The following is a 23,306-nucleotide window of genomic DNA, read 5'->3' as shown; positions in this document are numbered from 1 at the left end:
CGTTTAAAAACTCAAAACAAGCAAGACATGAAATTTACAATGAAAATCTTTAAAAAGAAACTTTTCGATATTTGAAACTATTGGATAAAAACTGAATTCTGTTGTAAACCGTCAACATCTGTTAAACCTGCTGCCTTATTTTGGTTCCTCTCTCAATCATCTTTGACTGATCAATAAGGAGGTCTAGAAAATCCCACATGTACCTGAACATAGCATGACGTAAAAACGCGGACGTCTGCGTGGTCTTACCCGCCCCCCTCTCAACCTACAAAATGAGTCCGACCGCTGCTATTTTACTGGTCTTGAACCGTCGAAAGAGCGACTCATTGGAGAAATACAGCGGGGGTTTATCGCATTAATTTGAGGTTGAATGTTCGCCTTTAACACCGAGCTTGTCTGCTTTAACATCCGCTTCTTTTTTTTTTTTTTTTTGTCCTAAGTTGCTCGAAGCGGACGGAGACTGAAGTGACGTTTGCGTCCATTCATTCATCCACAGCAACAATGGCAGCACAGGACTTTAATTTCTTGCTAGCGACGGATTCTTACAAGGTGAGTGGAATATTGTTTGTACTGCGGATTTCTCCCGATTTAATATTTTTAACCCACTGTTAAACATAAATACAGAGTTTATTTAGCGCAACATTCAGGTGTGGTGTAAATATGACTGCGTTGTATCGCATAGATTGCAACTTTTAACAACCGAAAGTAAAATAACTGTGCCTATGCTGTAGTTGGTACAGAGCTGGAAAAGGGACAGCGGCTACAGAGCTGTAATCACACTATAATACATCTGTAAAACTCCAGCTACGCACATGTCTGATTCCGTAAACATCAACAATGTTTTTATTTATTTAGTTTTATTATTATTATTATTATTATTATTTCATCCAGTCACATTTTTAAGGCTCCAGAAACCTTTTATAGGGAAAAACACAACATAAATTAAATGAAGAATGAAATACGTTTCATGCCAGTTTTGAGCAGCGTGCATGTTCTGCAGTCATGGCCTGGTCAGCTGAAGCGGACGTCCTGTGTAAAGCTCCACTCCTCCACTAAAACATGAACTATGCCTGTTTGCTCACATTGTTCCAGTGTTTCATCATCGGCCACACTTTTACCACGATCTAATATTTGGCAGCTGTTTTTTAGGGGGGATAGTTTTACTGAGATGATGTTAAGCCAAGTTAAAAATGTAGAACTCATTCTGTAAATTTTCTCAGTCACAAACTTATGGAGGACTGAAACCGCCTAAATAAAAAATAATATCGGTCGTTTCCTGACCACTGGTACTTGACAATGAGAGCTGTATTGATTAATGAATTAAAATGACCACTAAGTAGTTTATTTATTGTTCTTGTATGTTTCTCCTTATATTTCGACAGAATTGAGGAAGGCTCTGATATGCATGCCTTGAAAGACCACCCCCTAATTTACATAATGAGGTAGAAATGTATACAGAAATTTAAAAAGGAGAGAGAAACAAATACTCTCTGAGAAAGAGATACAGAAAGAAAATGCAAGATTGGAAATAAAGTGTCAATAAATAAAATGTCAGATGAAAATAAAACACAGAAATAAATCATTTTGGCAATAAGAAAATGTAAAGGGGAAAAGAATATAGAAATAAATACTAGCATAAAAATAAAGGAGGAAAAATAAATTTAATATAAATTCATACAAAATTTAATTGGTTTATTAATGGTAAAACAACTTTTAAATATTTATGAAATTTATAGCTTTCAATTTGTTGAGTCGCTTTTATATTTCTGTACTTATATATGCAGTACTTTTATATGCAGTATGTGTGTGTACACATATATATATATATATATATATATATATATATATATATATATATATATATATATGTGACAATAAAGTCTTATCTTCAGTTCTTGGTGTGACCAGTTTGTTCAATTTTGTGCATAAAACAATTCCATTTTCATCCTTTTGAGTCACTGAGTCGTGTCTAGTACCTCCTGTCTGGCTTTGAACTTTTTCTACTCCGCAGGTTACAAGAAAGCAGCTTTCTGATACGTCAGTCCCTTATTTTCTAGTTAACGGAGTGTGTTTTATTAGCTGACACATGGCTATGCTAACACTGTTAACGTAGCTTTAAAGGAATATTAACATTTAAGGAGCATGTTATTTGTCCAATACTTTCACGACAGTTGACTATTTTATAAGAAAAAGATGAGTAAATTGTTACATTTAGGGCTGCCACACCTTTGTATGTTGAAACAGCAGCAATACCAGGCCATACAAATGCAATTAATGCTCATTACTAAAATAAGTGAACTAACAAAACTTAAATAATCACTGGTTGTTTGGTGTTGAAACAGGAAAACCCAAGAACATCACTTTTCATCCTTATAAAAAAAGACTCAGAAAAATCTGCCTGACTAATTAAAGAGCCCGTTAACCACAAGAAGGGCACCCTAACACACTCAATTAATTAACTCAGTAATAATTTAATGCAATGATTGGCCCATAATAAACTTGCTATATCTTTAAAACAAAAGCAGCACAAACAAAAAAAAAATCAGCACAAACCAGCAGTAGCGCAGCACACACGACTGAGACTATTTTCACTGTGTTTTGCATGGGGGTTGGTCCAGTTTCACGCTGGGAAATCATGTGCTTGTGAAGCGGCCTCGCACGTGCATGGTGTGTTTCCGAGCACGCATAGTGAGGGTCAGGCGCGTCTGATGAGCTGCTCTCTCGCACCAAGCAGGCCGTTTTTTTTTCTTCTTCTTTCTGAATTCATGCGCGACGGTAGTTTAACCTGCGCGTGAGCACGTTTATTTACTCTCATTGTGTTACTCAATGTAACACAATACTTAACCATGGGGCCATAACCCAAGCTTGGCCCTTAAGCGCCACATAGAGGATGGAAAGGGTTTTGCACCTGAGCCACAAGTATGGACAGAAATTTTGTTAATAAATAAATACTAAAATGAATTAAAATAAATTTCGTGAATTTATTGTGTATTTATCTCATTAGCATATTTATTTATTTAATGGGAATTTTAATATTTTTTATTATTTATGAATAAAACAGTCCTCCAAACACGACGGCCGTCTAGGTTATCAATAGAAAACACAGCAAGAGAGAAGCTCAGTTGCAATACAGATTCCTACAACTGTCAACAGTCCCACTACAGTCAGTCGTTTCATACTCTCCAATAAGCAGAAGAAGACATTCATCTAGCCACTAGCCTGTAGTGAAAGTTATGGAGAAGGAATTAAAATAAACAAGAGGAAGAAAAAGGAAAAATGGGTACAAAGTTGGTTATTTCACCGTCAGTTTTTAAATTTTATTTACACAATTTAATTAGAAGCTTTTGTTCATTTTAATGTTTTTTTTTATTTTTATTTTTTTATCAAATTTCCAATTTTTTCCTGTTTACGTTCTTCTTTTGCTTTTGTAAAATCTAATTATTAGTTCTAGTGTTAATAATCCTGACTTGAACTTTTAAATGTGTTCTTGTGGCAGCCTGAATTATTCCATGAATTGCGAGCATGTTGCTCGTCTTGTTGTCAGTCGATAAATATCTGTGATGATCTGATTGTATCATGTCATGTGTCTGACAAGGTTGTAGCTGTTATACTGGAAACAGATTTGGTTTAGTTATGGAATACAAATCAAACCAGTACAGTGTTAATACTTGAACAGGCCACTTTGTACTGGAAACGTTGGGCCCTGGGGTCAAAAAGGTTGAGACGCTCTGGTATACAGTAAAGCGTTGCCTGCCATGTGTGCTGTTTGTGTGCACTGTTTCTGGGCAGGCTGGTCTGGCATATACAGGAGCTGTGCTGAGCAACCAACCAAATGTCAGATGTCACTGGTAGATGTCATTATAAAGGTTTGCACCCCAGCCAAATGGCAAAGGTCTGCGTGTCAACCAGCTGGTCTTTTCATTAGCTCCAACGACCCCTGAAAGCAAGTCCAAAGCAGCAGCCGCACAGCCAGGAGGATTCCTCCACTGTGTCTGTCATCACTATCACATAATAGAGACTGATTTGCTTTGTTGTGATGAGCTCACCTAAAACCCACCAGGGTTACCAGGTTTACTGCACAGCACTTTTAATTAGACCGAAATAAAGGCCTTTCAGCTGATAGCGGTTCTATGGACGGATCCAGCAGTCTCTGCTGTGGAGCTTTCAGCGTATTAAAATAAATAATAAAATCTTATTTAACAGCTGCTGCACATGTCTGCTAGAAATGATGACAAGCAGCGATGGAGGAGCACAGGAGTACAGAGGCAGCTGTCATGTAATGGGGAACGGGGATTTAGTGGAAAGGAAGGAGATGAAGGATATCAGTCTCAGTCTTAATAGATGGTGCTGAGTGAAAAGATGGTGGTTTAACTGGTTATTAGCAGTTACTGGGCTGACAGTCAGAGTGACTGAATCATGATGAACTGCAGGATTGTGTGGTCTGTTATTGTTGGTGAGACAAGGAAACAGCAGACAAAAACTGATGTAAGTAATCTTATAACATGCAGCTCATGAAGCAGAGATTATCAGCCATTTTAAGTAGTGGGTGTTTTTTTTTTTCACCTTGGCATGATTTGACATCTGCAGTCTTCCTCAGTACTTCATCTGACTGCTGTGACTTGTCAGCTGTTAGATCTACCAGGTTGGCCACGCCCCTGCCGTTCAATGCTCTCTAGTGTCCCAGGTGTGTGAGAACGTGAATGCTCCCTCATCCCGGTTGATGTTGTCTTTGGCCCACTTCCTGATGATGGATGCCTCTATCAATGGTCAGAGTCAGGAGAATCCAGGGAAAGCCCCAAAACTCACTTTAAAAAACAGCATGAGGATCCAGAAAGAAGTGAAGCCCAAGACAGTCTATGATAGGAAGAGTGAAGCCTTCACTATAAAACCTCCATCTCCATGGAAACTAGCCGTACCTTCATGGTTCATTTCAAACAAAGGCAGGGTCATAGGCGAACACATTAGCAGAGTTTTTAAAGCTCGAATCAAAGTTTTACTAGAACACTGCAAAAGTAAGATTAGATTTATCATGAGACGGACGTCTTTGTAACCAGCAGAGTCTCTGCTTTCCAGTTACATCTCTTTTGTGTGGTTTGTTTGAAGTGGAGAAATTAGCCGAAGCTCTAAAGTGGACAGTGATGTTCTCGTGTTTTTCTTACATCCCCATATAATTGCTTGTGGTTTGAACTGTTTGGTTTTGATGCCAATGCTTGGTAGCCTTTTAGCTGAGTTATGGTATACCACATGTTAGGGTTGCAGCTTCCTGTGTGTGCAAGCGTACTGCACACATCTTATACTGTCCCCTGAACAGGTAAAAAAAAAAAGAGGTAAAAGTGATTGTCTTGAGAAAAACACAAGAAATAATGGCTCTTTATTCTGTAAATAAAAATGAAGCCTTCAGGGGACAGTCAGAGAAGAGTTCTTCAGATTCTGTGGAGCAGAAGCAGTACGGCTGTGTTTACTGATTTGTTATAAAGCCCCTGTTTTGTCCTTTTATTTAGATTTGCTATGTTTAAATTTTGGTTTTCCAGCTTTGGATGTGCATTGATGACAGAATGTTTCATGTCTTGCAGATCACACATTACAAACAGTATCCTCCAAATGTCAGCAAAGTCTACTCCTACTTTGAGTGCAGACAGAAGAAAGACTCCCCCCTCAGTGAGGTGGTGTTCTTCGGTCTTCAATATCTGCTCAAGAAATACCTCACAGGTATGATCTCTGATCTTGGACAGGAAAAAATAAGAAGACTAGGTGTGGATGTAGCAGCGTGCTTCCTGCATCATGTCTCACCTGTTGTTTGCTTTTCTGTAGTATTTCATATCTTTTCTCGGATGTGTGAAAGATCTCCTGCCTGGATCATCATCTTCAGGAAGGAACGGTGCAGAATTCCTCTGATTTAAAAATAAAAAGCTATCGTGATGGTGTGTTTTCTGCAGGACCGGTTGTCACAGAGGAAAAGATTCAGGAAGCCAAACTCTTCTACCAGATGCACTTCAAACAGGCCGTGTTTGATGAAGATGGCTGGAGGAAGGTCCTCGAGGTATGCAAAGATGCTTTCACTCACCAGTCTGTGCAGAGATTGTCAGAGAAACATGCGTAGAATGAAGGAAATGCTGTTTGCTGCGTCAGAAACACGATGGTCGTCTCCCGATCCGGATCAAAGCTGTGCCCGAGGGCAGGATCATTCCAAGAGGCAACGTACTCTTCACCGTGGAAAACACAGACCCAAACTTCTACTGGCTCACCAACTACATTGAGGTAAACTCAGAAATGAGAAATCCTGTGTAATTACTTCATGTAGTTTATACAGAACATCCTGTTCAGTCCTTAAAGTTGAAAGATGGAGCTGCTGAGATGTCCACCATGAAGAAGACAAATGTTTAGAGATGCTTCTCACTTTAATCAATTCACTGATTTTCTGAAAACATTCATCTATTTTATACAAAACAGCATGGAGTGGATGGACTGTCAACGTGCCTTGAGACCACTGTAGAATGAAATTCACTTATTTAAATTTCTTTTACCTCGAGTTGAAAAAGTGTGTGTTTAAAAACACATGAATGAAATCTCACTTCATTCCTGTTAACTAATTTATGCTATAGTTAGAATCCGGATCTGCCTTTCTTGTCAGCTGACAGTGGAAATGTAAACGAACCCAGTCAGGAAGGAGAAATCGCTCTTTTTCTTTTTGGATCCGTTAAGTTTTAACTGGAGTAAAACCAAACACAAACTAAGCAGCAGCTTTGTTCCTGATGACCAAGCACAGACACAACTAACACACCAACCTGCAGGTTAACGGCTGTGTTCAGCTGCCTGGCGGAGTTACAACCTCTGGAAATAAATGATGGAATCACTGCGCTTGGAGGATGCTTACTCCTCCAAACAACGATAGGTTATTTAGTTCATCTGATAGAGTAGAAATATGTCCGGAGGTTGTCCTGTCAAAGGGGTTGACGCAAAAGAAAGAGAGTGAAGCTGGTCATTTTTTCCTTAGAAATTAAACCACTTTTTTATGTTTCATGTAAAACTAAAACATCGGATAACAAGCTTTTATTTGCTTTACTGATTCACGCTCAGAGTGAAAATGGGTTAGTTTTCCAGCTTCGTATGTGAAGAAATGTGTAAAAACCTTTCTTTCATTCCCAGTTTATTTTGTGAGGTTCTGGAAGTTCTGGGGCTGTTTGTCTGAGATGGGTATCAGGGTTCTGGGAATTCACTGTCTGAATGAACTCTACAGAACTAAATGAAGAAAACAGAAGAGTGGGACCCAAATGAACTTACAGTATAAACAAATGCTGAATAAGCAGCTACATATTTAGTAAAGTATCCCACCTTTCGCTTGATATTCTTCACATTTAACTTGATCTGTACCTATAGAGGGAGGAGCCATCTGTCACATCTCACCGCTTCAGTGTGTAAAACTTCATTAATCCAAACTACGATACCACTTCCAGTTTTGAGAAAAGCTGTGAAGGAAAAGTTGTTCCAGCATCCAGGATTTTAGTCTCTGTATTTTTTTTTTTTTTTTACATCTTCTGTTTTTTTTTAACACCTTTTCTAAACATCCTCTTCCTGTCGACTGCAGACCATGCTTGTCCAGATGTGGTATCCCATCACAGTAGCCACCATATCCAGGGAGTTCAAGAAGATCCTGGCCAAACACCTGAAGGCTACCTCAGGGAGTCTGGAGGGCCTGGACCTGAAACTGCATGACTTCGGCTACAGAGGAGTGTCCTCTCAGGAGGTCAAGAAGACTTTCCGTCTTTCAAGACTGAGATGGTGTGATCCAGAGTGGTGTGTCTGATTTCCTATTCTAATCTCCAGTCTGCAGCGTTAGGTGGAGCAGCTCACCTGGTTAATTTCTGCAGCACCGACACCATCGCTGGAGTTCTGATGGCTCAAAGATTTTATAGCTGTCCAATGGCTGGCTTCTCCATCCCAGCAGCTGAGCACAGGTTTTATGATCCAGATACAAAACTAAATCAGATTTTATAGTGGTCAAAAAGTGCTGACTGCTTCTCTCTGCTTCCTCTTATCCAGCACCATCATCTCCTGGGGCAGGAGTAGGGAGAAGGATGCTTTTGAGCAAATCCTCGACCAGTTCTCCTCAGGGCCGGTGGCTGTGGTCAGCGACAGCTACGACATCTTTAACGCCTGTAAACACATCTGGGGGGAGAAGCTAAAGGAGCGAGTCATGGAGCGCAGTGACGACTCGTGCCTGGTTATCCGGCCAGACTCTGGAGACCCTGCTGAGACCCTGATTGAGGTAAATAATGGAAACCTAACTGTGCTGGGGAGGCCATTAAGGATTTTACTTACCCAACAGTTTGAATCTGATTTGTTGCATTTTTCTTTCTGATTTGTTGCATTAACTTTATCTATCCCGTACGGGCAATTCATTTGCTGCTTACCACAGACACCAGGCAACATTCACAGTGCAATGTGTGTCTTACCTGAATCAGTACACGGTAAAAATTAGGTTCTTGGAAGACAAATAAATACATTAGTTGGAGTTTGTTTTTGTAAGGATAGCAGGTAAGTAGCATAAATAACTGTAAATAGAAAAAAAAGACAAACAACTGGAGGAAAAAATGTAAATATGTAAATAGTTTCTATTGTGAGTTTGTTTCAATGTCAGCAGTTTTTTCTCTTGAAAGCCAAAACCTGAGAGAATGATTTGCAGATGAGAAAAGCTTTGATCACTGTGGATCTGTGTGTTTATTATACAAAGTTATGTTAGTAATAAATTCTGTTTTCTTGATGGGTCGGGAGAGGCTCACCAGTGATGCTGATGGCTCAGCAGGTGTGGAAAATGTCTTAATGGAGGGAGAAGAGAATCACAGATAATCTTACTTGTTTTATTAAACTGCTCTGATTTAACATACTCAACTGTCCAAAAATTCAACTTGTAGGTCATCAAGATTTTGGAGGAGTGTTTTGGCTGTTCTCTGAACTCGGTGGGATACAAAGTGCTGCCATCTTACCTGAGGATCATCCAAGGGGATGGTATTGACCTCACCTCCGTGGATCAGGTGAGGAGCTTGTTTTAAAGCAGGGGTGTTATTTTAGTTTACGGGCCTCATTCAGTACATTTCCAGTCGGCCGAACCATTAAAATAACACTATAATAACCTATAAATAATGAAAAATCCAAATAATTCCCTTTATTTCAGTCCAAAGAATAATTAAGTACACTGTCAAGATGTTTACATTATAGTTCTCCAGGTTCCTTGAAGGACTTTTCTAAGCTCTTCTTTGGACGTTTGCGACCTTTTGTGTCGTTCTGTTCAAATGATGTATTTACTTTCCTGAGTTGAGTTCAGAAAGCCGTCTAAAAAAAACTCCAAATAATGAGTTATCATCATTAATGTATAGGTAACTATAAATCTGAGCAAACCGAAATAACCTGTGGAGTTCCCCAAGGGTCCGTCCTGGGGCCGCTGCTGTTCAACATCTACATGCTGCCACTTGCTCAAAATATGAAAACAACTAAATATGTTACCACTATGCTGATGGCACACACATCTACTTGACCATCTCACCAGGACACTTCGGTCCGATCCAAACTCTGATCAACTGCATCGATCAAATTCAAGATTGATGTGCCAGAACTTCCTTCAGTTAAATGAAGACAAAACTAAAATAATAGTTTTTGGAGCCAAAGGAAGAAAGATTAAAAGTCAGTTCTCAGCTTAGAACAGCAAAGTTCAAAACTAACAACCAAGCCAGAAATCTGGTAGTAGTCCTGGACTCAGACCTGAATTTTAGCAGTTATATAAAAACAGTTGTGAAGTCGCCATATTATCACTTAAAAAACATATTGAGGATTAAAGGACTAATGACTCAGCAGATTTATAAAAACTCGTCCATGTATTTATCTTTAGTAGACTGGACTACTGTAACGCTGTCCTCACAGGTCTCCAAGTCCATCAGACAGCTGCAGTTATCCAGAGCGCTGCTGCTCGAGTCCTCACTAAGACCAATAAAGTAGATCCTAGAACTCCAGTCCTCATAAGACCAGGAACGTAGATCCTAGAACTCCAGTCCTCAGATCTTTACACTGGCTTCCTGTCTGTCCAAGAACTGACTTAAAAATCCTGCTGTTAGTTTACGAACACCTGAATGGTTCAGGACCAAAATACATCCAGGATCCCCTGGTTTGTTATAAACCAACCAGATCCCTCAGGTCATCAGGATCAGATCTGCTTTCTGTTCCCAGAGTCGGAACTAAACATGGAGAGGCAGCGTTCAGTTTTTATGCTCCTCACATGTGGAACAAACTCCTAGAAAACGTCAGGTCTGCTGAGTTTTAAATCAGGGTTAAAAACGTTTCTATTTGCTGGTTTTTATTTTGTTATTCCCTCATACTGGAACTGGCATTTTACCTGTTTTATTGTAGCTTTTTTTTTTTCCTTTTTGTTTTTTTAATTTATTTTATTTTATTTTAATTTTTTATTTGTTATTAATGCACTCGTATTGCTTCCTGCACGCCGCTGTAATGCTTTTAATGTTTTATGTAAATCTCTTTGAATAGTCTTGTACATAAAATGTGCTGTACAGATAAATTTGCATTAAAGATTAATGTTGTCGTTAATGTTGTTGTTGAAGAAATTATTTTGAGCCTAATAAGTTTCAACTTGTTTATTCATCACATGCACATCAAGATGGCAGTGAAATGCAGTCGTACATGCATCTGAGACTGTGCACACCCATTTACCACCAGTAAAAACAATAGTGTGATAAACTACAAAGACACAATAAATATAAATATAAGCCATGACGTTTATGTGCATCTAAACTTGTCAAGTTGCAGCTTTTGCAGATTTTTAGTGTAATTTATGTGACCCAGTTCATCTGAGATATGAGGAGGTGACATGAAACAACCCCATATCAGATTTAACAGATATTTAGACCTAAAGGAAAATTTAAAAAAAAAATGGATGGTGGTAGTGGGTAATTAAATCAAAGAAATTAAATGTACTTGTTAATTCAGTTTAGCTTTATTTGTACAGCACCAATTCACAACAAAGTCATCTGAAGGCACTTTTATAGACGGACCATTTCAATCCAGTTAGCTGTAGTTCAGTTAAAATGCAACCCAAACAAATCCACTACACAATCCACATTAGTCCAGTTCATGATAACTGTGTTCATATAAACCAGGTCATAAAAATAAGGAGATGTGGAGGCGAAAACCTCCCTTTCAACAGGAAATAAAGAGTCAGGAGAACAAAGAGGAGCCCGGTGCATCATGATGATGCAGTGATATAAATAAATAAACTGCCTTCCTTTGATACCAAACAAACCTCCGCAACTCAGACATCCAGCAGGGGGCGCTCTGTTGCCGATTCTCCACTTCAGTTTGTGTAGGTCTAAGATGTGCTGTGTACAGAGTTACTACACAAACCCCTGCTGGTCCATCTGTGATCTCCTTCATCCACATACAGCTTGTCTTTGCTTCCATATAATCGGATTTCTTGCTGTCTGTTTTCTGCAGATTCTTGAGAAGCTGAGTGATGAAGGCTGGAGTGCTGAGAACGTCCTCTTTGGTTGTGGCAGTGCTCTGCTTCAGAAACTCAACAGAGACACTTTGAGCTGTGCCTTCAAGTGCAGCTATGTGGAGACCAACGGCAAGGGGGTGAGTGGAAAGATCCCTGGACGTGTCAACAATGTGTCTACATACACTGATGTGGCAAAAAAACAAACAACCCGTATACAACCTGTTAAATTCAGGTTTGTATTTCACAGCCCAGCTTCCTGTTTGTTTTTTTTCCTGTGCATCACAGCTGCATTGCATTGTGGGAAATGTCCACTGCTGGAATACTTTTCTCAAGGAAATATTTTCAATTCCTACCGAGTTCAGGTCCATTCCAGAGAGTGGGTTATGTTGAAATTCTGGGCATTCCCTCTGAGTTGAGGGAAACGTTGGGTTTTCCAGTCCAGAAAGAGAGGTAAGTCTTACCCTGAGTTTGTTACTATGGTAACTGACTCCATGAAGTGAACTTGCTCGCTGGCAGGTTCACTATAAAGAAACCCTGAGTTTCTACTTGTCTCCTCCACCTGAACAAGCTGTCAGACATGGTTTGTTTTTACAACACAATTCCAGAGATTTAGAACCTGAATTAGCCCTTTGATGCCTGCTTTCCACTACAGTCAACATTTAAACGCTGTTTTCTACTACATACATCCAATACCCTGCCACTCACTGAAGAATATAAGAATATACTTTAAGAAAATGATACAGCTATATTTTTGTAGAATATATTATAAAAAATATGACAACATATTATTTTGTAAACGTTTTCACAGAATAGATAAGATAAATACATTAAATTAAAAGGAAAATATTAAAAATAAAGAAAAATCACCACTGTACGTCTGATAAAGAAAAATATTGGATGTTAAAAAATTGTGGCGCTGATTTTGAACAATTCATGCTACAGAGGGTTAATACACACTGATTTATGTAGGAAGGGGTGTCTGACCTCTGATAGGTGATTTATCAACATCCCATTAAACATTTCTGTTTTTTAGTCACTCAGATCCACCATTACACGCTGTGGACATGACGACGTCATAGCGAGATTCGTGAACGACGTGTTCACTGCACCATAATTCCATTAATAAGTCCATGTAGAGATCTGCTATTAGTTCCTCTGTCAGCCTCTCTGGATCCCAGCAGACGCTCTCTCCTCACCATCCTCTTCCTCCTCTGGTGATGGAGATCAGTATATAGTACAGTATATAGTATTTTAAGCTACCATATGTGGCACAACCTGAGTAATGGGTACTAATATATACACTGTCATGTTAATCATCAGGAGGACGTGCTGTATGTGTTAAAGCAGCGTTTGTTGGAGGTTAAATTATTAGATGTAGAAATAAGTACTGAATATTTACTTTGTATATCAGCCAGTCTGAATAGAAATAAAAGATGTCTAATCATCATAGAACAATCTACCTTACCTTTCTGAAAGATGCTTTTATTCCTCATCTTCAGCTTTCTCCATGTGTGTTTTCCCCAGTGGGATTAAACCTGAATTAAACTCAGATTTTGTTCTGTCCATCGATATTTTAAACTCACATGATGCAGTTTTAATCAGGTTATATCTTCAGCCAGCAGATTCCAACCTCCACATTGACTCTGGCAGCAGTTTTCTCCCATGATGCATTTCTCTCCTTAGCAGCCGCATACATTCACCTTTTTCAAGAATTCCTCTTCAGATTCCTCATATGCTTCAATATGAAACTTTTTCTTCAGTAAGATGAAATAACTAGCACACCTTTTGTCACCGGTTGCCATGGTGACTGCAGGTGATGGATTTTTATTGTGGCTCTTGACTCTGTGACTCCTGACCCCCTCATTTTTTTTTTTTTTTTTTTTTTGTTTGTTTTTTGTCGTTGTTTCTATATTTGCATTTGTTTTGCTTTGCATCACAGTGTGTACCTGTGTGTTAATGTCACCTCTGTTTGCAGCACAAGAGTCGTCTGATGGTTCCCTTTCACCACAGAGTGGATAAAAAGCATCTCCAGCTGATTTCTTTCCTTTCCTGGTTTCCTCCCTGCAGCGTGCTGCATACGTTCTCTGCTCTATTCTGTCTGGCTCCACAGAAACTTGGTGGAAATAAAACTGACCACATTTTTATTTGTTTGTTAGTGAAAGGAACTGATTATCCTCATCTATTCTGGGTTTAGCTGTTGTGGAAAAGAGAAATGGAATTAGTTCATATGTTAAACATCCTTCTTTATTATCAGTTCGACAAAAAAATAATAGAAATACCCAATATTTGTTTTTCAGATGGACGTGTACAAGCAGCCTGTGACGGACCCGTCCAAGGAGTCAAAAAGGGGTCGATTATCTCTGAGGAGGAACTCTGATGGGTTCTTTGAGACCATAGAGAGAGGGGCTGGGAAACCAGAGGAGGTCAGTAGAGTCATGCTCTCAAACACTGGTTTATATAAAATGCTAAAAACATTTTTCTGGGTCCGTTCTGGTACTTTGATTTTTCCTGCAAAGTATAAAAACTAGGGGTGGGACTTTAACGCGTTAATTTCGATTAATTAATTACATAAAGTTAAACACATTTAATTGCAGTTTGTGTTTTAAACGATGCGGAACGTTTGTCAGTGCACGGTTTCAGGTACACCAATAACAGAGCTTGGGCGTTATGTTTAGTGAGTTTTCAGACCCCTCCAACGATTTTGTTTTAAAAAAGCAACTATCAACAAATCTAGGGACTTTTTCTGGTGATATTGGAGACTTTGGGAAGCTGATGGGAAACAGCAGCTGTGCTGACTCAGGCCCCTCCCCCCTCCAACGGCCTCGGTCCCAGCTCCCGGCTCCAGAGCAGATGTTCACCTCTGCTCTATGACCAGACTCAAAGCTGCTGCTGGCCGATCCCTCCCAGGCTTACTGACAGATATTAATGCCTATTAGCGAACAATGTGGATGAAAACCATTAAAAGGTTTAAAATGTTTTGTAGACTTTTAATTAGAGAACCTTTTAGTTAAAGTACTTAAAATAACAATTTAACTTTAGGTCTGTTCATTTTTGGCCAGGGGTACTTTCTATTTTTTTTTACTGCTTTGAATTGAAATGCAATTAAATGCATTTTTCCAGACATTACTAGAGCTTCAGTTTATAATATTAAAGTCTGTGTCTATTATTTGATTCAGTCTTCCACTAAAATCCATTTGAATTAAATGCTACTTTTTGGTTATGCGATTAAAATGCGGTTAATGGTGATTAATTAATTAGAAAGCCTCTAAATAATTAGATTTTTTTTTTTTTTTTTTTAGTCCCACTCCTAATAAAAACATTTAAAAACAGCCCAACCAATTTTTGGGTTGTTTGCTAACACTAAATGAGAAATCAGAAAATGATATTGGTTTTCTTTAATCTGAGAGAAGTCACATGACCTGGAAATTCTCTCTGCTCTGTGTACGCTGTGTTGAACTCATATGATCCTCATGAAAAATCCCATAAGGATTAAATATTTCCTGACTTTGTTTCACACGTGTATTAAGAAAATTAAACTGATTTGTTGTTAGAAGAGTTTTCATTTCTTCTGCTTCCGTAGGCATTGAGTAGTTGCATTGATAATTCTGGCTTGGACAAAGGTTTCCTCCATTTATGGATGCTTGCTGCATGTTAACATGAGTTGAATCGGCTGTTTAACTCCCAAATTTTAGATTAAAGACGCTGTCAGTGTCAGCGCTGAATGATAAGCATCCATTTAAATTCAGGCTTTTTGAGACCAGGTTTAAATTATTAGGTACAGTTTTGATGAACTCAGTAACACTGATAGTGAACACCAGTTCTAAACAGAGAAACCATTATTCCTTTTATTTATTTACTAATTAACACTGACTTCCTTCTTTATTGATCTGACAGTCTGTCCTTCACTTAGTAGCAAAGAAAATAAATATATATTTTGGAGGTTTTTTTTGTTTGCAAAATTTTTCAAATAAAGTTGATTTTCTGTGATCAAAATGACTTCTAGTCGACATCAGTCTAACACGTTCAGTGTGGTTATCGTCAGACATCAGCTGAACCCCCATCACCACCGAGGAGTCTGGCTCTGGAGGGGACAGTTTGCTTTGGTAACCTACCTGGTAGGTTACTCACCCTGACCTACCTGGTAGGTGGGATATAAGCTGTATAGCAATAGATGCATCAACTACATGAACTATGCCATAGCGGTGCGACACCGTCCTTGAATTATAACAAAGAGCCAACACAGAACCAAAGGAGGAGAATGGTGGACATCCAGCAGTTTGTCTTCTTGGCATGTGTCTTTAAACAACAAAAAATCCTCCATATGTTTAAACATGGAGCTGTTTCCACTTTGTTCTAATTGCCACTGTCGCACGGGAAGTGACTGTTCTTTTAACCAGTCAATGTATTTCGATGTGTTGTGCCTTTAGGTTGGAATTGGTAAAATTGGGATCCCAACAGAATCTGGTAGTCTGGTACCCCCTCTCATTTTTTGCTTGTAGAAATGCAAACAAATCAGCATCAGTTCGAATGGCGATCGGCATCAGTTACAATGGCGATCTACATCAGTTGCCATGGCGATCTGCATCAGTTACAATGGCGATCAGCATCAGTTACAGTGGTGATCAGCATCAGTTGCCATGGCGATCTGCATCAGTTGCCATGGCGATCTGCATCAGTTACAATGGGGATCTGCATCAGTTACAATGGGGATCGGTATCAGTTGCCATGGCGATCTGCATCAGTTGCCATGGCGATCTGCATCAGTTGCCATGGCGATCTGCATCAGTTACAATGGGGATCAGCATCAGTTACAATAGGGATCAGCATCAGTTGCCATGGCGATCTGCACCAGTTACAATAGGGATCAGTGTCAGTTAAGGTTGTATAATGTTATATCTGGTAGTTACCGGAACTTCTGTTGCATTTCTGGTCATGACCTGAGACAAAGCTGATGTCTCCATTAACACCAACAGCTCCACTCACCAATGTCTGCATTCTGTTCTTACTTTGATCTGAGAGGTACTGACAAGTAACACCCATCATCATTCTCTCTGTCGTTATTTGCATTATTATCTGTTTCTGTCTGATGAACTGGAACGTGTGCAAAAAAGATGCATCCCAGATGGCATCCCAGCCTCCTCCCATCTAACACTAAGTGAGAGACGGGATGAGGCCACACTGCACACTCTCATCAACATCCTAAAGGACGGTTCCTCTCCTCTGCACACCTTCATCACTCAGGCCCCCTCCACTGGATATAAGTTGAGACACCAAATACAATTTTTAGCAAATAAGAGCAAAACTAGGAAACCTGAACTGTCTTTTATTCCTCGTGCTCTTAGACTGTTTTATAGTTGACTTTTACAGTAATTAGTAGTGTTTTATGTTGGTAGTTTTTTGTTTTGTTTTTTCTGATGTTGTGATTGACACATTTCAGGTTTCTCATGTTGTCTCCTGCTATGTCAGTGTTAATAAATCTAACTCTAAAAACACCGGCTTTCAGTCGCTGTAAAGCCGGTGGGAAGGCTTTATATGCTGTCTTTTACTGTGACAAAAAGCCGGTGCTGTGTCAAGACCATCCATGAGACCAGTTTCCCCGTCGAGATCCGTTCCTCCTGTGAGAACCATTCTTCCTACTAAACACAGAGGAACTATATCTGACATTTTAATGGGATGAAGTTTGCAACATGCTTTTATCAGTCTTTTCGAGGCTTTTTGACACACTCCGGCTACCGTTGCTGCAATTAATGTTTGAGAAGGTGAGGCACTAGAATGCACCATAGGTTAGAATGGGATGCATGATTTCACCATTAGATGCAAGTAATTCTTACACAATGTTCCTTTTTAAGACAAGAGAGAAAATGTTGGTGGTTCAGATGAAATAAATCCATCCTGCCGTTTGTTTTCACGGCAGCTGCACATAAATCACTAAAACCTTTAACCCCAGAACATGTGTTTTTCTCTCCAACATTTCACCAAAATCACACATCACCAATTAAATCAAAGTAAATTCTGAGATTTTAGACCTGTTTTAAATAATATCCTAATCTGTGTGAGATTAAATATCCCTCATTCTGCATCACCACCTGAAAACATGGTTTCCCTGGTAACAAACAGCGTATGTGTTGTGATGCTGTTAGGTGACACTGTGGCAGGTTTGGATCTTTAATGTGATTGTCCATCCAAGAGTCTTTATTTAACAAAACACCTGAATGTTATTTGGAATTAAAATTCATCTGTGGTCAGATGTTTCATTGAAGTGCTGAAAAGATGTCAGTGAATCAACATTATGGTAATTTAAAATGTCAGCATCTGATTATAACGTAAACATGGTGAATGTGTTGACTTTTAAAATGACAGTTAATTCATTCATTTGACAAACCTGACCTTTATTCAGTGTAAATGAATAATTTTAATCATTTTCGCTCGTCACCTATTCCCATGTCCTGAGTCTGCCATCGAGGGCATCATCAGTGGAAAATTTAGACAGTTTCATCCTGAAACTCTGAACAGAAACTTGCTCAGAGCAGGGTATGAGTTCAGCCTCAGTTACCATGGTGATGACTTTCCTGTTGCCGTTATTGATATGTCCCATAGCTCCATCTGCAGGGTTCCAACCACAGAAAGCCTTTTCTGGAACCAGAGTCTTCCACTGTTTGCCCTGCAGGAACCAAATCTGAGATCCAAGAGGGATATCTCACCTTTTGAAGGACCTTGGTATGGAGGTAGTACCTTGAACCTCTGGGGTGGGGCTTGCATAGCTAAACATTTATGATTAGTCACATTTAAATGGACAAGCTGGAAATGCTAACAAGGTCTGAAAAACAATCCAGAGAATGCAGTATTATGTGCTTCACCGAGACACGGCTGTACGAACACATCCCGGACTCTGTGTCTGTACACTGTTTCAAGACTTCACAAGCAGACCATGAAAAAGTCAGTGGAAAATTAAAGAGAGGTGGAACTGTCGAGCTTTTTAACCATTGTCAGTGACATGTCACTGTAAAGGAGAAGATCTGTACGAGACACTGAACTGTTAGCCGTGAGTTTTCGTTCATATTATTTACCCAGAGAGTTTACCTGTGTTTTCTGGTAGCAGTTTATATCAGACCTGGTACCTCTGCCGACACAGCCTGTGACATCATTAGCTCCATCGTTGCTAGGCTACAAACACAGCATCCTAATGCAATTAATTGCGATCTCTGCGGACTTCAGCGTCTCCCTCTCTGCCACATTACCAAAATTTTAACAGTTTGTCAGCTGCTCCACCAGAGAAAATTAGATGTTCGACTTATTTTATGCAAATGTTAAAAATGCATCCAGCTCCTCTGCCCTGCTTACTTTAAGAAGATCAGACCATAATCTAGTTCTTCTCACCGCCACATAAAAGCCTATTGTTCAGCAGCAACCAGTCATCACACAGACTATTAAAACCTGGTCTAATGAAGCCGAAGATGCTCTGAGAGATGCGTTGAGGCCACAGACTGGAGACGACATCAGTGCCATGACTGAGTGTGTGACAGATTATATCAGCTTCTTAATGGACCAACAAGAACAGTGAGATGCTTCCCCAATACCAAACCCTGGGTTACTATTGATCTGAAAAACCTTCTAAACATCAAAAAGAAAGCCTTCATGGAGAAAGATGGGAAGTTATTGAAGACAATAGAAAAACAGCTTAAATCAAAGATTAAAATGTGCAAAGAAGACTGCAGGAAAACACTAGAAAGCAGCTCCAGCAGAACAACATGCAGGATGTGTAGTCAGGAATGAAAAAGATCACCGGGTTTAAGTTAAAGGGGGATCACACTGTTGAAGGTCAGGACAGAGCTAATGAACTGAACATGTTCTTCAACGGGTTCAGTTCATAACATCATTCAACTACAGGAGTAAACAAATCACTGTCTACGTCCTGGGAGAAGAGGTGGAGGTGGTGGAGGAATACAAGCGAGTTCAGCTAGACAACATACTGGACTGGAAATTAAACAGAGGGATCTACAAGAAGGGACAGAGCAGACCCCACTTCTTAAGGAAGTTGTGATCATTCAGTGTCTATCTTCTAAAAGTCTGTGGTGCAGAGTTGAATCTAACTCTAATCCCAGAAGAACCAGAAGCAGAGACTTAAAAAAAAAAACCTGAACAAACTGATCCAGAAGTTCTCTAAAAACATTGTTCTGTTCTGGAGTCTGATCTGGCGCTTTAGTTTTAACACATTAACACAAACAACAAAGTTAGTACACATGCAATATTAAAATTTTGAATTTGACGTCGTCATGGGGGAAGTTGGTTTTAGGCATGTACGTGCCTTGTCACAGCAGTGAACCATCAAAAACCACTTTATCCTCCGTCTTTATGGAGATTCTGACAGTTTTCCAGCCTTACATTGAGAGGATGCTGCAAGATGACCCATCTGATACATCACAGTCGTCGTGTGGGGGTGGGGTCGCAAATACCAATGTATGTTGTCTTGGGGGTCGTGGCTCAAAAAGTTTAGAACCACTTCCCTACAACACAGTATAAAAAGCAACAGTGTTCAGTCAGAGGCTTCTTCATGTCCAATGTAAGACAGAAAGATACAGGAGATCATTCCTGACAGCAGCCATCACCCTCTGGAACAATCTTTTAATTATTATTTAATTATTATTGTTTTATTTAAAAAAAAGAAAAAGAAAATACTGCTGCTACAACATTGCAGTTTCCCTCTGGCACTGATGAAGTATTTTTTTATTTAATGTCATTCTCAGCATTTTATTCCCACCTCTCTGACTTGGTACATAAAATCTGCTGATTAAGTTTGGAAAGAAACTCAGAAATGTGTTCTATGAGCTGCAGAATGAGACAGAGCTCAGTGTGTGACCTAAAAGCAGTTCAATAAAACATTTGTCTCTGATTGTTTCACAGCAGTTAAGCTCTCAAGGAAATGTGGAACAAGAACAGAAGAACACTTTCTCTGCAGCTAAAAGAGACTGAGACAATATTCATGAGACTTAATGAGCCTCTTCTCAACCCTCTGGGAGGAAGGCGGAGCAGAAATCAGGGCTGAAATCATCTCTCAGCTGCAGCCTGTTCAGTCTGGTTTCTTCAGGTCAGAAAGTAGCCTGCATGTTCTCATCAAACAGCAGCAGGCTGATAGCTGAAGTCTAAACCCAGAGCCACCACCATGGCACAAGAATGCACATCCTTCCCTCTGCGTGGAGGATGAGCTGTGTGTTATGGCCCGTTTAATGGGTTCTGCTAAATTGTTGTAGTCAAATGAAGCTCAGGGATCACCAGAGGCAGATACAACGTTTAAAGTCAAGGCAGGTTTATTTGTACATCACATTTCATGTAGAAGACAACTGGAAGTGCTTTACATAGAACATTATAAACAAGGTACAAAGATACATTAAAAAGTACATTAAAATAGAAGAATTAAAACATACTAAAAATAAAAGAAGAAATTTAATAGAAAAAAAGCAAATAAGAGTTTCCAGACCCAGTTTACCAGAACTGTGGTTTGGATCAGACTTTGGGTTTTCTGGTTGTTCCAGATATTAGCAGCAGAACATAACTACATGAAAAATAACTTATTTTTCCTCCATGAAAACAGTGACACTGACTCATCAGACTGGCATTTAAAGGAATAAAATAATTTGAATGATTGCACATTTGGTAGTTTTGATTAGGACTGAAGTTTACGGAGTAATTTGAGGGGAAAAAGAAGTAAAGAATGTAAATCTGGGATGTTTTTATAGCAGATTTTGAGAGAGAACGTCTTGCCTTCTAATGACCTGAGAAGGTGATGAATCTGCCTCTGAGGTCCTGTTGACCTTTAAGAAAATTGTTGAAAAATTGTTTTAGAGAAACACTTTCTTAGAGAAAAAAAAACTTCCCATATGTGGAAACACAACCAGAGTGGCAGCCAGAAATGAAGGGAAAAATGACCTCAGACCTTTCAGAGATGTGTGGACTTCCTGTCAGTCCCGTTCTGTTGAAGCTGCGGAGATGATGGAACTGGTTGAAAATTAAAGCTAAATGCAGCTTTGTTTTGCTGAGTCATGTTGTGACATTGCGTTTTCCTCCTGTGACTGATGACTGATGATAATCGCTCTGCTCTCTGCAGGACCTGCTGGTGACCGTTTTTGAGAACGGCAGCCTGGTTCGGGACTACTCCCTGGAGGAGATCAGGAAGAACGCCCGGCTGCAGGAGGAGGACCTGAAGCTCATCTTCTACAACCACAAACAGGAGCTGCTGCACAATCACATCATAAATGACTCTCATTAAAACCATCAAACGCAGCGTGGAGCTCTGAAAGGCATCTGTGCGTGTTGATGTGGAGAGGAAAGCTGTCTCCAGCCCCACCACCTTCATCCCGGTCGCAGCTCAGTCTTCAGGTACATCTGCTTCCTTCACTTCCAGCTCTCACAGGACCGAACACAGAAACACTTCCTGTCAAGCCGAAGCTCAGGGTCAGATCCATTAAGCTACCTTCTTTTTCACTTTGTAGATTTGATGTCAACACTGGAGCAGAAACACACACACCGTGAAGTGTGTGTTTAAAGCTGTTTTCACAGTAATATCCTGCATCTGAGCGTCCTGACCTTCTATTAGATTTCTTTCTGTGAATGGTCAAGTAGACCAGAAAATCACCACATCCATGCAACAGTGAAACAGAATGGATCATCAGGCGGGGATGCCATGTTTCCTATGATTTCACTTTCTGCCTTTTTTTTTTCTTCTTTTGTTGGACCCAGCCACAGATTCTAGATGTGCTTATTAACCCTGAGCAGCACTGTGTGCCAATGGAAACACACCGCGTTGCACAGAGAACCACACACACAGTGAAACCATGATGGTGCTGACCTATTTCACAAGTAAAAAACACGTCATCCTCACAGGAATGAAAAGTGAAAGCAGTCACTGACTTTTCAGCCTCGCGTCACCCGTTAGCTCCTGTTAGCTACAAGCGGCTCGATGTGTAAGATGACGAAGCCAAATTTGTGTTTTTTACAGTTTATTCCTGTGAATACAGATTTTACTGGATTAAAATCATTGTTTTTTATGTTAATCATCATCAGGTCTTCTGAGTCGTTCTGCTGGTTCATATATAACAGGAGTCAGAATATTATTTAAACATATAAACTTAGCAGAAAAAGCCAGTAAATGAGCGTTTGGTGGATGTAGAATGCTGCTGTTGACTCTTGTTAGGTAAGTGGACGGTGCTTTTATAGCGCTTTTCTGGTCATTTTGACCAGTCAAAGCATTTTTACACTACAAGTCACCTCATTGTAAAAGTGTTTATCACCAGAACTAACATTTGACTTTGTCTCACAACAAGTCCTGATAGTTCGAGGAGTCTCAGACTAGTTTGGCAGTTTGAAAATGTTCACTGTACCTATTTTTTTTAACCTTTATTTAACTAGATAAAAACCCACTGAGATCAAGATCTCTTTCACAAGGGTGACCTGGCCAAGAGGTCATCAGCACATGTCATAAAAACATAGAGGTGATGATAATACATAAAACATACAAAGTCGGAAATGCAGTAGTATTTTCAAATGCAGACGCTATGAACAAACAACAAACAATTTAAGATTTAAAGCACAGGCTCTGGTTAGTGGTCTCACGCTGTCTATCCCTCAGGATAAATCGGAAGGCTCCAAGTGGAATCCGGTCAGAGAGTTTCGGTTCAGTCAGTAAAGATTTCCATGCAAAGGGAGCAGCAAAGCTGAAAGCCCTTTTTCCAAATTCAAAACAAAAAGTGCAAGAACGTAAGGCATAGCAGCTCAGCCATCTTAAACGTCTTTTTTTTTTTTTTTTTTTCCT

General features: G+C 39.6%; 1 protein-coding gene across 1 annotated transcript; it reads left to right on the top strand.

Annotated features, from left to right (window-relative positions):
• Window positions 1–235: 235 nt before the first annotated feature.
• Window positions 236–22,677, top strand: nampt2 (nicotinamide phosphoribosyltransferase 2). The gene is made up of 11 exons (XM_041980121.1): window positions 236–549; window positions 5,574–5,709; window positions 5,937–6,040; window positions 6,130–6,258; window positions 7,586–7,744; window positions 7,825–7,955; window positions 8,041–8,266; window positions 8,913–9,032; window positions 11,497–11,637; window positions 13,798–13,923; window positions 21,603–22,677. The coding sequence occupies exons 1-11, from the start codon at window positions 502–504 to the stop codon at window positions 21,762–21,764; spliced, it is 1,482 nt and encodes a 493-aa protein (XP_041836055.1). The 5' UTR covers window positions 236–501; the 3' UTR covers window positions 21,765–22,677.
• Window positions 22,678–23,306: the final 629 nt, after the last annotated feature.

This window comes from Melanotaenia boesemani, chromosome 3 (assembly GCF_017639745.1).
Source record: "Melanotaenia boesemani isolate fMelBoe1 chromosome 3, fMelBoe1.pri, whole genome shotgun sequence".
Taxonomy (NCBI): domain Eukaryota; kingdom Metazoa; phylum Chordata; class Actinopteri; order Atheriniformes; family Melanotaeniidae; genus Melanotaenia; species Melanotaenia boesemani.
The sequence above is the reverse complement of the archived record's forward strand: the minus strand, read 5'-3'. Positions and strand labels throughout refer to the sequence as shown.

What these genes read in the sequence shown, in the direction of transcription:
- nampt2 (XM_041980121.1), top strand. Translation starts at nt 502, where the DNA reads ATGGCAGCACAGGACTTTAATTTCTTGCTAGCGACGGATTCTTACAAG. An exon ending in ACCTCACCTCCGTGGATCAG is followed by an intron (nt 9,033 to 11,496) that starts GTGAGGAGCTTG and finishes TGTTTTCTGCAG; the next exon opens with ATTCTTGAGAAGCTGAGTGA. An exon ending in TGGAGACCAACGGCAAGGGG is followed by an intron (nt 11,638 to 13,797) that starts GTGAGTGGAAAG and finishes TTTGTTTTTCAG; the next exon opens with ATGGACGTGTACAAGCAGCC.